The sequence below is a fragment of the Schistocerca serialis genome, chromosome 9 (genome assembly GCF_023864345.2).
Source record: "Schistocerca serialis cubense isolate TAMUIC-IGC-003099 chromosome 9, iqSchSeri2.2, whole genome shotgun sequence".
Taxonomy (NCBI): Eukaryota; Metazoa; Arthropoda; class Insecta; order Orthoptera; family Acrididae; genus Schistocerca; species Schistocerca serialis.
This window is the reverse complement of record NC_064646.1, coordinates 502,112,244-502,125,521: the sequence shown is the minus strand read 5'-3', so window position 1 is coordinate 502,125,521 and position 13,278 is coordinate 502,112,244. Positions and strand designations below refer to the sequence as shown.

General features: G+C 37.6%; 1 protein-coding gene across 4 annotated transcripts in view; it reads left to right on the top strand.

Annotated features, from left to right (window-relative positions):
• Positions 1–13,278, top strand: part of LOC126419906 (tau-tubulin kinase homolog Asator) — a 609,233-nt gene that overhangs the window by 536,230 nt on the left and 59,725 nt on the right. For all 4 annotated transcript variants that reach the window (XM_050087187.1, XM_050087188.1, XM_050087185.1 and 1 more), the window contains 2 exons: positions 3,805–3,926; positions 5,165–5,407. In XM_050087187.1, the coding sequence (XP_049943144.1) occupies positions 3,805–3,926; positions 5,165–5,407 (365 nt within the window). The remainder of the gene's footprint in view (positions 1–3,804; positions 3,927–5,164; positions 5,408–13,278) is intronic.

The following is a 13,278-nucleotide window of genomic DNA, read 5'->3' as shown; positions in this document are numbered from 1 at the left end:
GTGCGATAATTCTTGCACTTGTCAGCTCTTGCCGTTTTCGGAATTGTGTGGACAATGTTTTTCCGAATGTCAGAGGGTGTGTAGCCAGACTAATACATTCTACACACCAACATGAATAGCCTTTTTTTGCCACTCCCCCCCCCTCCCCCCCCAGCAATTTTAGAAATTCTGATGGAATGTTATCTATCCCTTCTGCCTTATTTGATCTTAAGTTCTCCAAAACTCTTCTAAATTCTGGTTCTAGTACTGGATCCCCTATCTCCTCTAAACTGTCTTCCTGTTTCTTCTTCTATCACATCAGGCAAATCTTACTCCTCATAGAGGCACCAACATGCTTTATCCACCTATCGATTCTCTCCTCTGCATTTATCAGTGGAATTCCTGTTGCACTCTTAGTGTTACCACATTGCTTTAAATTTTAATGAAGGTTCTTTTGACTTTACTATATGCTGAGTCAGTCCTTCTGACAATCATTTCTTTTTTTGATTTCTTCACATTTTTCATGCAGCCATTTCGTAGTAGCTTCTCTGATCTTCCTATTTATTTAATTCCTAAGTGACTTGTATTTCTGTATTCCTGAATTTCCCTGAACATTTTTGTACTTCCTTCTTTCATCAACTGACTGCAGTATTTCTTCAGTTGCCCATGGTTTTTCACAATTACCTTCTTTGTACCTATGTTTTTCTTTCCAGCTTCTGTGATTGCTCTTTTTAGATATGTCCATTCCTCTTCAACTGTGCTGCCTACTGGGCTATTCCTTATTCCTGTATCTATAGCCTTAGAAAACTTAAAGTGTATCTTGTCATACCTTAATACTTCTGTATCCCATTTCTTTGCATATTGATTCTTCCTGATTAATCTCTTAAACTTCAGCCTAATCTTTATCACTACTACATTGTGATCTGAGTCTATATCTGCTCCTGGTTATGCCTTACAATCCAGTATCTGATTTCAGAATCTCTGTCTGACAATGATGTAATCTAACTGAAATCTTCCCATATAACCCGGCCTTTTCCAAGCATACGTCCTCCTCTTGTGATTCTTGAACAGAATATTCACTATTACTAACTGAAATTTATTACAGAACTCAATTAGTATTTCTTTTCTCTCATTCAGCATCCCAAGCCTGTATTCTCCTGTAACCATTTCTTCTATTCTTTCTCCTACAACTGCATTCCAGTCCCCCATGAGCATCAGATTTTCATCTTCCTTTATGTACGATATTACCCTTTCAGTATCCTCTTATACTCTCTCTCTCTCTCTCTCTCTCTCTCTCTCTCTCTCTCTCCCTCCACCTTCACCTTGCAATGTCAGCATGTATACCTGAACTATCATTGTCAGTGTTGGCTCTCTGTTGATTCCGATAAGAACAACCCTTTCACTGAACTGTTCACAATAACATACTCTCTGCCCTACCTTTCTATTCATAATGAATCCTACTCCCATTGTACCATTTTCTGCTACTGTCGATATTACCATATACTCATAGGACCAGAAGTCCGTGTCTTCTTTCCATTTCACTTCACTGACCCCTGCTATATCTATATTGAGCCTTTGCATTTCCCTTTTCGTATTTTCTAGCTTCCCTATTATGTTCAAGCTTCTGACATTCCACACCTCAACCCATAGAACGTTATCCTTTCGCTGGTTATTCAATCTTTTTCTCATGGTCACCACACCGAGGCAGTCCCCTCCTGGAGATCCGAATGGGGGACTATTCCAGAATATTTTGCCAATGGAGAGGTCACCATGACACTTTTCCAATTGCAGGCCACACATTATGTGTCTTTAATGCAGTGGTTTCCTTCTGCATCCTCATGGCATTGATAATTGCTGATTATTCCACCTTTAGGGGCAGTTTCCCACCCCAAGGACAAGAGTGTGCCATGAATCTCTGTCCACTCCTCTGTCCTCCTTAATAAGGCAGTTGGCACAACGAGTGTGACTTCCAGCATAAGAAGTCTTTGGCTGGCAATGCTTGATTACTAATCAAAATTAAGGTGGTGGCGGGCTTTGCACCTGAGACTGAGGACATTTTGATTACTAATCAGACATGCTACCACTAGACCACTGGTGCCCAATAGGCACATATAAAAGTGAACACTATCGAGCTGTCGGAACTATGTAGTTCCTTCTTCAGAGATGATAGAGGGATATCTGGGGAAGGACAGTTCACTCGGACCCCACAAAGACAGTGAGTCAGCTGCGACAAGGACGAGGGTAGACAAAGATGGAAGGGGAGGTATCAGAGGGAGTTGGTCAGAAGTGGCACATTGGTAAACATTCTGTGAATGTAACGTCTGTGACATACATTCTCTGACACCCCTATTACAATCTAACACATACAGTTGTGACACTGCTGTGAAAATTGTTATGTGTGACAGTAGGTACAATACTAGCACCTCTAGAGGCAAAGAAGCCAGCCATTAGATTTATGTTTGTTTTTAATTATTTTTCTACTTAATTGATGAAGCAGTTATATTTTTGCATTCCAGGCTTTAGTAAATTACCAAGAGACTGGATAATTCTGAAGCCCAGTGACATAAGGAACAACTTATTTATGAAGAAATACTTCTGACTGTGTGTATAATTGCAGGTCACTCCACTAAAAGGAGAATAGATACACCTGCTTCATGCATGAGAAATGTACATTTCTGTTGTTGTCTTTTCTTATTATGATAGGCACTTTTCTCGACACTTAATAATTTTGTATGGAGTCTAATAATTCAAACATTCTTGCACTTCACTTGATTTTCTTATACACAGATATTTTTGTAGATGTACTTGCTTTTGCTTCAAAAGTAAATTTGCTCAAGATTCTTGCCATTTATGGCTAGGATGTAATTGTAATTGTGGGATTGGTTTCTTCTGTGGTGGGGACACTGTTTTATTGGTTTTGACATTTTATTATCATGTCTGTGTAATTTTCCCTTCAGCTACAGTTTGAGGGGCTTATTTCATACCTTAAATAATCAGGGTATTGCATTGCATATGTGTTTCCTACATTCGATACTGACTGATTCAATTGAAAGTGTAGTAAAGAAAGCTTCACCTTTTCGAGTAAATATACATCACCTTCCTGCAGTCAGTCAGATCTTCTGCTATTTACTAGAAGAAAATGACATTGTTTGGCAAATATCTGGTTAGAAGAGAATCATAATAATCGATCAATCAATCAGTCAATCAAACCTGTCCTGTAACATTTCATTTCATACTTCCCAGCATCCTTAGGATACTAAATAAAGACAAATGTGGTGTGATTTTTAGTGAGTGTCAATTTTTATGGCACTGCATATGGTTCCTATCGTAAAAATTGTGTTACAAATCAATTAAATGATACTGTTTTTCTCCACATGGTATCGTATTGAGAAACATAGCTTTCTGTCTGCTCAGAGTACTGCTGTCGCAGTGTATAACAAAAACGAGAGGGATCGTCGTGAGTGTATGTGTCGGACTGTGCCTCTAGATTTGTCCTCACAGCACCTGGGCCTCTGTCATCGTGGGCCTGAGTGACTTGCTCTTCATTTTGACACTTCTGCAATCTATTCTGTATCCTGTTCGATGAAGGAACTATTAGTTCTGAAAACTTGGCAGCATTGACTTTTACTTTTATACCCATGTATCGGTGGTACTATACATTTTGCTTGCTGAAGGCAATTAGCCCAGTTTGCCCATCAGTTCTGCCTTATACTTCACAAACTAATAGTAGCTCATTTAGCCTGATATGCCAGTTTGACATTTAGCTTACTATTTTTTTTTATAAAATTTATGTTTGTAACATTTGTGTGTTTCTTTGCTTTTCAGGTCTAACTTTGGCATCTCAGTGGAAGTCTCAGTTTGACGACTCTGAGGAGACAGATAATGAATGGCGCGGGGAGAACCTACAAAGCCCAGAACACAGGCACCAGGCACAGCTGGCCTCGCAGGTGCGCCAACACCTCTGCGTCTAGTGTGCACTGCTCTGCTTGTGGTTCTGTTGTTGGCACAAACATTCCTTTACTTTTCTTAGACTCCATTTTGATAAGCATTTTGCATTTTCCTTTTCCCCCGTACTGTATGCTTTCGAGATGTATCGGCAGCTTTTCTGCGTTATCAAGTTGTATCCTTTTCCACTGAGGATAGTTCCATTTGGCTGCAATTTTTATCATTCGGCAGTATGCTGAGCCGTAACCTTCATTTTTCGTCATTATTTTTGTCGATTAGCTCGATTTGAAGACAGCTCCCAGTTCCCGGTGACTGTGCACCTCTTGCAACAACATTTGTTTCTTGCCTGTGGTGCTGTTTCACAATCTTAAACATTTGAATCCATATTTTTATATCTTCTGTTTCTTTATTAGTGCAGACTGCTTCATGGACATATGGGTATTCACATAGATGATCCCTTAACATCCTGCTGCATTTTGTTGTTACTATATTGTAATAAGAGAGCCCCCTCTATCTCTGAAAGGTAGATGGTTGTTAAAACCAGCATCATCCACATGCACTTGCTGTTAATAAGCTTTTTTAAGTAGCAATGGATTTCTGTTCTTTTTTGTGTAGTCATTTGTTTCCTCTGATTACATTAACTGATTAAAAATTTCACAATTATATTGCAGCCTGCATGTATGTCGTGTCTTCTTTTTTCTAAGTGCACAATACTGTATAACAAGAATAGGGACTGTGCAAATAATTTTTCTTCTCAGATTTCAGTGTCGTGAATTTTAATTTTAGCACTGACTGCTATGAAGCTGTAATTTGTCATGAGAATCCCTGGGCAGTAATGCAGGGACAATGGGTTGGCTAACTTCTCCAAACATTTCCAAAGTAGTTTATTTACCATACCTTTCTAAAAGCTGCTGTGGACAAGAACGTGACTGAAATAGGAATTTTGCATACTTAAGTTGAGGTACATTTATAAACTTGTTGTATATTTTTGATGGAGATACTTGAGAGATTTTTGTAGGATTATATTATCAAAACCTAAAAAGATCTGAAACATACAGATCACAGTGAAGTTCAAACGATTCATTTCCCTCAAATTAACACGCATAATCGAAGAAAAAAGTCAGTCGGTTCAATGATCGAGAGCAAACACGTGCTAGACATTCGAGGAACAGAATTACGATAGGAGGGAACAATTTCGACCCAGAGGAAGCTGCGAGGTACTATTTTTACAATGTGGCAGCACCACCCCGCATTCCCACCGAGTGCGGACGGCGCGAGCCCGCAGCTGCAGGGCGGGAGCCCAGCCGCGGGCACGGGATCCCCACTGCCGTCGCAGGTGGCGGGGGCTGCGACGCCTCCTCACCCTCACCAGCAAATGGCGCCCCCGCAGCAGCACCAGCCTCAGCCTCAGGGCCTGGTGGCCGAGGCGCCCCAGCTGTCCCGCATCAGTGAGGACTCTCGCCAAGAGAAGAACTCGCCTCAGGTAACTCGTAATAGATGGGCAAGCTCGTAACGATAGTAACTGAATCGTGTGTACTGCTTGTAATCACTAGTGACATTGATTCATTTTGCTAGCTTGTTGACTTGGGTTAGGCAATGTCTAATGTCCCCTGTCATTGCTATTATAGAAAAACAAACTGCCAATGAGATATCCTCTACGGTTGTATTCAGACATTATTAAGAAGTCAGTTTCGTGGAAATGAAGTCTAACATTAAAGTGTACCTGTGCAAAGTCACAACTGAGCGATAAACAAATACGAGGTGGGCAAAAAGTGAAAAAGTTGCATAAGGGGCTATAACTGTGGACAACTTTTTTATTTATTCTTTCCTCCTAACTTTTTTCATTCTTTTCTCCACACCTTCCTGAGATTATGTAAGGGTAAACAATTACCAGTCCTTTGTCTTTTAGGTCCGTGAAATATCAGTGATAAGTAATGATAAATAAAAAAATATTCACAGCTATAATCCCACCCTGTATGTGAGGTTTGAGATCAAGTAGAGGAATGCAAGATGATTTTAAACCAGTAAGCCCATTCTCAAGAATAAATTTAAAAAAATAGAGAATGAGAGAAAGTTGGTGAAGAACTATGACCTATATAGTAAGTTGGTTGGATTTAGAGAAATGTTAATCGAGAGCATGATGCTGGCTATCTGTTGCTTGGTATACAGGACTCACTCCTAATGTTTCCCAGATAGATTTTCTGAGGAACTTCAATAAATATTTGTTATTTTGTTTCTGTGATGTACAGTTCGAATTCATTCAAACAAAGGCTGCTTGTAAGGTACTTCATGTGATGCTCATTGTCAAAAGAAAATGTACGTTCTGCTCTCATTAAAATGTCATTTGAAGAGTAGTTGTTTGTGCCCAGTAGACAGAGAAATTTAAAATTAATGTGGTACTGTATTCATTCCTAGGAAATTGAGAATGACAGCAAAACATAAGGAAAGGTCAATAATTGCAACAGCATCTCAGCAAGGTTTACGCTGTCTTCACGATAGACAGGGGAACCACTTCAAGCGAAAAAAAATAAAATAAAATAAAGTAATAATAATAATAATAATAATAATAAATTTGTTCTCTGTAGCCGTGGTATACATTAAAATCCCTATATTACAGTACTGTAGCTCGCTGCTAGAGAAATCGCACAAAGTGGCTCAGGCCTCAGTTATGTGGAGTAGGTATGGTAATTAGTTTTCTGGTGGATATTTTCACTGTGGCCAAACAAATACAAAGAACGGAGTGGCGTACTATCAGTCAGTGAAGAGTGATGGATCACAAAAGAAATGGGGATCCCAGTGCTCGTAGTGTAACACAATTTACAAGATAGTGGAAAAAGTTCGTCAATGTTTTTTGGCATCTGGCACGACATTTCGAACTCTATCGAGGTCATCAGCCACGAGGGTTAGGACTGTTCACATGCATTCAGAAAGTCTGTCAAACAGATGCAGCAGCTGTGTCAGAACAGTGCAGAGGACTGCTTTAGGTGTCTAATCTCCAGGGATGATTTGAAGAAGCAAATTAGTGGAAACTTGTGGATTCACCTCCACCAGAGAAGGCTAAGAACTGCTGATAATCAGACACTGTTATACTGAGAGTTTTTGAGATTGACATTGTATAGTGCTAACAGATGATGCTCATAAAAAGCAAACTGTCATAAGAGTATATTACTGGAATTCCCTGATAAGATTACAGGAGGAGTCAAGATGAAGTGCCAGGAGAATCTGTCGAAAGGAGTGGCAGCTATACTCCAACTCACTCTGCACGAGACACAGTTATATGTACTGCTTCTTTAGGCTATGAAATTTTGCCTCAGTCCCATACTCTCCTGACACAGTGCCCAGTGACTCCTTTCTCTTTTGTCAGAGGAAGAAATCGTTGCACGAGTGGCATTTTCAGAATGCTGACGAGGTGATTTTTTGAGGTGGTACATTTCTCAAACAGCTAAGTTGCAGACTTCTGCTGCTGAGGTCTCTCCACTGCATCAGCCATTGTTGGGAAGGATGTGTTGCATTGGAGGGCTGATATGTAGAGAAGGAGCAAGTTTCACAATTCGAGCTCAGTTTTGTCTTGGGGATAATTAAAACTTTACGACTACCTGTTGTATTATAGCACACAAATCATGCCATCATAGTTGGAAATGGTTATTGTAGTGTCTTGTTCCGCAAGGGAGAGGATGTTGTTAAAGGTGGGTGGACGGTATCCTCTTTCTACAACACAAATTCACATGTACATCAATACGGTTCTTTTTTTACACGAAGCTGCTACTTAACAGGAATAGAGCCCACATTCGTGGTACGAGCTCATCAGTAATAACCCTGTTGCAGACTATACCGATAATCTTGCTATTACAAACTTTAGACTCATTGCTGGTGCCACTATGGTCACTAATCTGGTCACTAAGTGCTGTCGTAACCTGCAATTTGATTTGAGCCCGCTCTGCGAGTGAATGACAGACGACAAACTGGAAGAGTGAATCAGTCAGACCCTCTGGATAGTAGCGGCACCCCAAATACTTGCTGTTGAGAGGGCGTTGGTGGCATGTTGCTTGTCAGTGTGTCTCTGGCCTCACTCATGATAGGCACTTGATCCGGTGCCTACTATCAATCTTCGTGCTACGTCTTTGCCCATTGGTGTGCTGGCGACAGGTTAACCCGGCGCAGTTATTATTCTTAATGATGTTGAGTAAGTATACTTGGATTGAATATCACATCAGACTACTGTAGGGCTGCTGTACCAAAGTAGCTGAAAATATTAAACTTTAGAGAATTTTGTTAGGAATGAGAACAATGTGCCAATAGCAGCCTTTAAGTTGTTTGACTCCACATACACACCATAAAGATAAGATTGAAAATACCTTCAGGAACAGCAGAGATAAGGCACCAGGTACATTTCTTGTAAAATAAAAATATGTTAAATTTGTATTCCATCACCAACTCTCTTCATTCATTACTGCTGCTGAAGTACAGCTCCTCAATTTTGCAAGTTTAATGTTTGTTCCATTTTCTGTGCAGTGGTCACTGTTCGAGGTAATTATTTGTTTTGCTATTTTGTCAGAAACTGACATTTTGAGCCTGTGGCTGTGCGCAAAGTATAGGTTGACTCTTACACAGAAGATTACAGCAACCAGCCACTTTTTACAATGCTATTTATTTACTTAAACAACACCATTACCGGTTTCAAACCGATAGGTTCATCTTCAGATGGCTAGTTCATGCTTTACATTTATTTCGTGTTTTATATCCCCATGTAATGACAAAATAATATATAATGCAGAGAATAAAAGCAAAGTGGTCTGGGATGTTATAAAAAAGGAAACGGGGAGAGGCAAACAAATGCAGAATAATGTACTGCTAAGGGAGGCCAGTAAGGTAATAAATGATCCACAACACTTAGCAAACTATGTAAACGAGCATTTTTCAGGTACTGCAGAGAAGTTGCAGCAAAAATTCCCCAAAACAAATATAACACCTGTAAATAATGTTGCACTAAATACTATGATGTTACTTCCTACCACAGAGAATGAAGTCAATAAAACCGTTCAGAAACTAAAAAATAAAAAGTCAGTAGGCTTAGATGAAGTACCAATGTGTGTACTGAAACAATGCGTATGGATTATACAAGGCCCCTTAACAAATATAATAAATGAATCCTTCACATCAGGGACATTTCCAGAGCAGTTAAAACAGGCAAGAGTTGTACCTTTGCTTAAGAAAGGTAATGCAGAAGGCATAGAAAATTACTGGCCAATTTCCCTGCTGGCACCATTCTCAAAACTAATAGAAACAATCTTTTAAGCGAATCACAGTTTGGTGGCAAAAATACAGAGTAAGCCATAGTAGAATTCACAAAAGTTGTACTTGATGCTCTTGATACAGATGAGTGTATCACAGGCATATTTTTGGCTCGTTCTAAGGCGTTTGATACAGTTGACCACAAGATTCTTTTAAATAAATTTGAAGCATTGAGAATAAGAGGGGCAGGTAGCTAATTACTGGTTTCAATCATACTTATCAGATAGGGTACAAAGAGTAGAGATAACACATACTTTAAATAGATCTAAACATTCAGAAAAACACTTATCAGAACCAAAATACGTTAATGTAGGGTTTCCGCTAGGTAGCATATTAGGACCAATACTATTCCTCATACATCAATGACTTTCCCAGTAGTGTTACTCATGGTGAAAAAATTCTCTTCGCTGATGACAGCAATATTGTATTCACTGACAAAACAAGAGAACTCCCAGAACTCCCTGCTGAGAAAGCAAATGAAACTCTCAAGGAAGATTATGATTGGTCAATAAGCAATAAAGTGACATTTAATGAAAAAAAAAAAAGCCATGAATTTCAGTTTGAAGAGGAAAAATGACTATGTTAAATTAAATGTAGATGGCACTTCTACAGACTGTGTAACAAATGCAAAATTTCTAGGAATGAATATTGATTCTAAGTTGAAGCGGTGTGAACACACGAAGGTACTTGCAAACAGAATGCCATCAGCACGTTATGCCCTTAGAATCCTATCATCAGTGTGTAACATGCAGTGTCTTTTAGTTACATAATATTCATATATATACACTCAATTCTTAGCTATGGCATTCTTTTTTGGGGAACAAATGCACAAAATGTGAACACGATTTTCAAACTCCAGGAAAGAGCCATAAGAATAATAACCAAAAATACTAGTTGAGCTCATTGTGATGATCTGTTCAAAATGCTGGGGATTTTAACTGCTCCATGTGAACACATTTACCAGTCAGTTATACACATCAAAAATAACATTGGTAATTACTGCACAAACAGCTCTGTCCATGACCATGCAACAAGAGATAGACTCAACTTACATTTGTCAAGAAAAGATAAACATAAAACTCAAAACAGCATTTTCTACCAAGGAGTAAAACTGTACAATAAATTACCAAAAGAGATTAAAGAAATTTCAAAAATACACTTGTTTAAAATGGCAGCTAAAAAGTACCTGTTATGCAATACATTTTATAAATTGAAGGAAGAGAGAGGGGTTTGATAAAAAAAAATGTTATACAAATAAATAATAATAATAATAATAATAATAATTATAAAACATCCAACATTCCACATAACACCTTTAATTTATGTTTTTTACCTCCTTTTTTCCGTTCTAGAAATACTTACCCCCAAGCTATGCATAGCACAATACTAACACTTCTTCCTCTTTCTAAGCTCAACATCTTACTCATTGTGGAGGGATATGCTGACTCAGTTTTTCAGGATAGGAAATGGGAAGTTGCGGTACAGAAAATGGCCCAGGGATCATCTGTGTGTGTGTGTGTGTGTGTGTGTGTGTGTGTGTGTGTGTGTGTGTGTGTGTGGTGAGTGAAGTGTTATGAAACAATGTGTGTATAGTGTGTGCAGTGACTAATAGTGAGATATGAGTGAGCAGTGTGGCATTACATTATTTAATAAGTTATTTGTAAAAAAAGTATTGTAGGCGAGGAGTAAATTTAATAATTGTCTCTAACTAGAAGTCTATAAATATATGTGTATATCCATTAGCTTATTTTAAATTGGTCTAAACTTGTAAATACTTTGACATGTGCTATATCATTGTAAAAAAAGAGATCTATGGATGAATAAAGCTGCTGCTACTACTACTACTACTACTACTACTACCACCACCACCACCACCACCACCACCACCACTACACTCGATGAAACTTCCTTGGGGTGGTGATGCACTACAACCAAAACAAAATGTGAGACAATGTCTTTATAATTGTAATTGTGCCTCAAGATGATTTTAAGTGATGTAAACAAATTATTATTATTATTATTAAATGGAAGATATTTCAATTATTTACAATGAAGAATCTGTGCCTTTATGTTCCAGTGTGCGTTCTTCATTGTAAATAATTGAAACATCTTCCATATAATAATAATTATTTGTTTACATCACTTAAAATCATCGTGAGGCACAATGACAATTAAAAAGACGTTGTCTCACATTTTGTTTTGGCTGTAGGGCATCACCACCCCAAGGAAGTTTTGTCAGGTGGGGAAACAAAAAATGAAATCTAAAAGTCTGAAGATGAACCTATCAGTTCAAAAGTGGTAATGGTGCTGTTTAAGTAAATAAATAGCTTTGTAAAAAGTGGCTGGTTGCTTTAGTCTTCTGTGTAAGAGTCAACCTATATAAATATTTGTTTAATTTTTTATTATTTCTTGGTATTGAATAAGAATGACTGCATGATATATTATGGCATCCACAGTCATTGTAATCAATTCAGGCTTGAAATTATCTTAATTGGCTTAGAGTGGAGTACATGTACTTATAATTCTGCTAATAGCATAGCAACACTTTTTATTAAATTGTGTTTTGCTGTGCACTGTTAAGCAAATTTTTTGTATGCCTCTCATGTTTCAGATGCTAACAAAATTAGTATTTTAAGATTCCATTTCATCATTTGATTTGTCCTTTGTGAGCAATCATCTTTTTTTCTTACTTGTAACACAGTGCAGGAATGACATGCACTGAGACATGTGGAAGCTCTGATAGGTGTTTTTTTTTTTTTTTTAAGAAATGCTGTATCCTGTAGTTTGAGATTCCACTGCCTTCCAATCTACAGTTGCATTGTGCATTAATTTATGAGTTCTATGTAAAATTTGGCTGTTTTTAAGTCAATAATTATTTGAATTGCTGTTTTGTATTGTAGAAATTGTCTGCAATAGGTAATAGCATATCAGATTTTTATTCCAATTTGCCTGTTATTTCTCCTGTGTAATGTCTTCACCAATTGATAAATGTATATATTTTCCTGCAATTTAAATTTATTCAAGTGCATGATACATTAATGTTATTTAGGAAATAAGCATACCAAAATATTTTTGTTACACAAGACAGTTAGCCCAATAAATCTTTTATCACATGCCATCTTTCCTACTTTCAAAATAAGTTTTCATATAATAATAATAAAATAAGCAGCAGCAGCAACTGTATATAGTTTCATTCATTCTGCTTTACTTCCTAATGTTAATTATGTAGTCTAGTTGTGCACTCATGAGCCTTTGAAATGTGAATGTTGCCTTTGCTTGCATTTGTACCCTAACTTATACTTGTTGTTTTTATCTGTGCCTGTTATATGTTAAGCACTTTCAACCTGAGTTACTTGCTTGTGAAATGCTAGCAGTCCATCCCAATTACTAATATGCATCATTTCTGTTTCAGAATACTGTTTACTTTAGCAAAGCATTTCTGTATGTTTGTCTTCAGTTCAATGTGTTATTAGTTAATTATTTATGCTTATTTAAGAAAGTTATAGCTTAAACAACTGTAGGTGGTTTTGAGATTTTAATTAAGAAACAAAACTGCAGTACTATAGATATTTTCCCAATATTACATTAAGGATACTATTCTGGCTGCATTATCGCTGGTGAAGTATTTTATATTCTCTTTATTGAACATACCAATTACAACTTGGTAGTAGGGCTTGAGCACGTAAAGAAACTTACTCAAGAATTATAAGATTCTTACACTAAGGAAAATCAGCTTGATATGGCAACACTACTAGCAGGCTTCCATAAGCAGAGTGGTACTTGGTCTCTTAAGGTAATACTTATCTTTTTTTTTGGTCTCAGCTAAGGCAAAATTAAGAGTACTGTCATGTAAGCAATATTCCAAATCAGTCAGTTATCCACCTATTAGATTCTAATCAGTTCAAATATTAAGTTTTTTTTTCACTCATTTGCCTAAATTGCATAGACAGACACAGAGAGAGATTGTATGAGGGATGTTCGAGAAGTATTCAGCTGAAGACAAAGATGACATTAATGTAGCCAAACTACTGTGATTTTTTAAATGTAAAACTTTAGATGCCA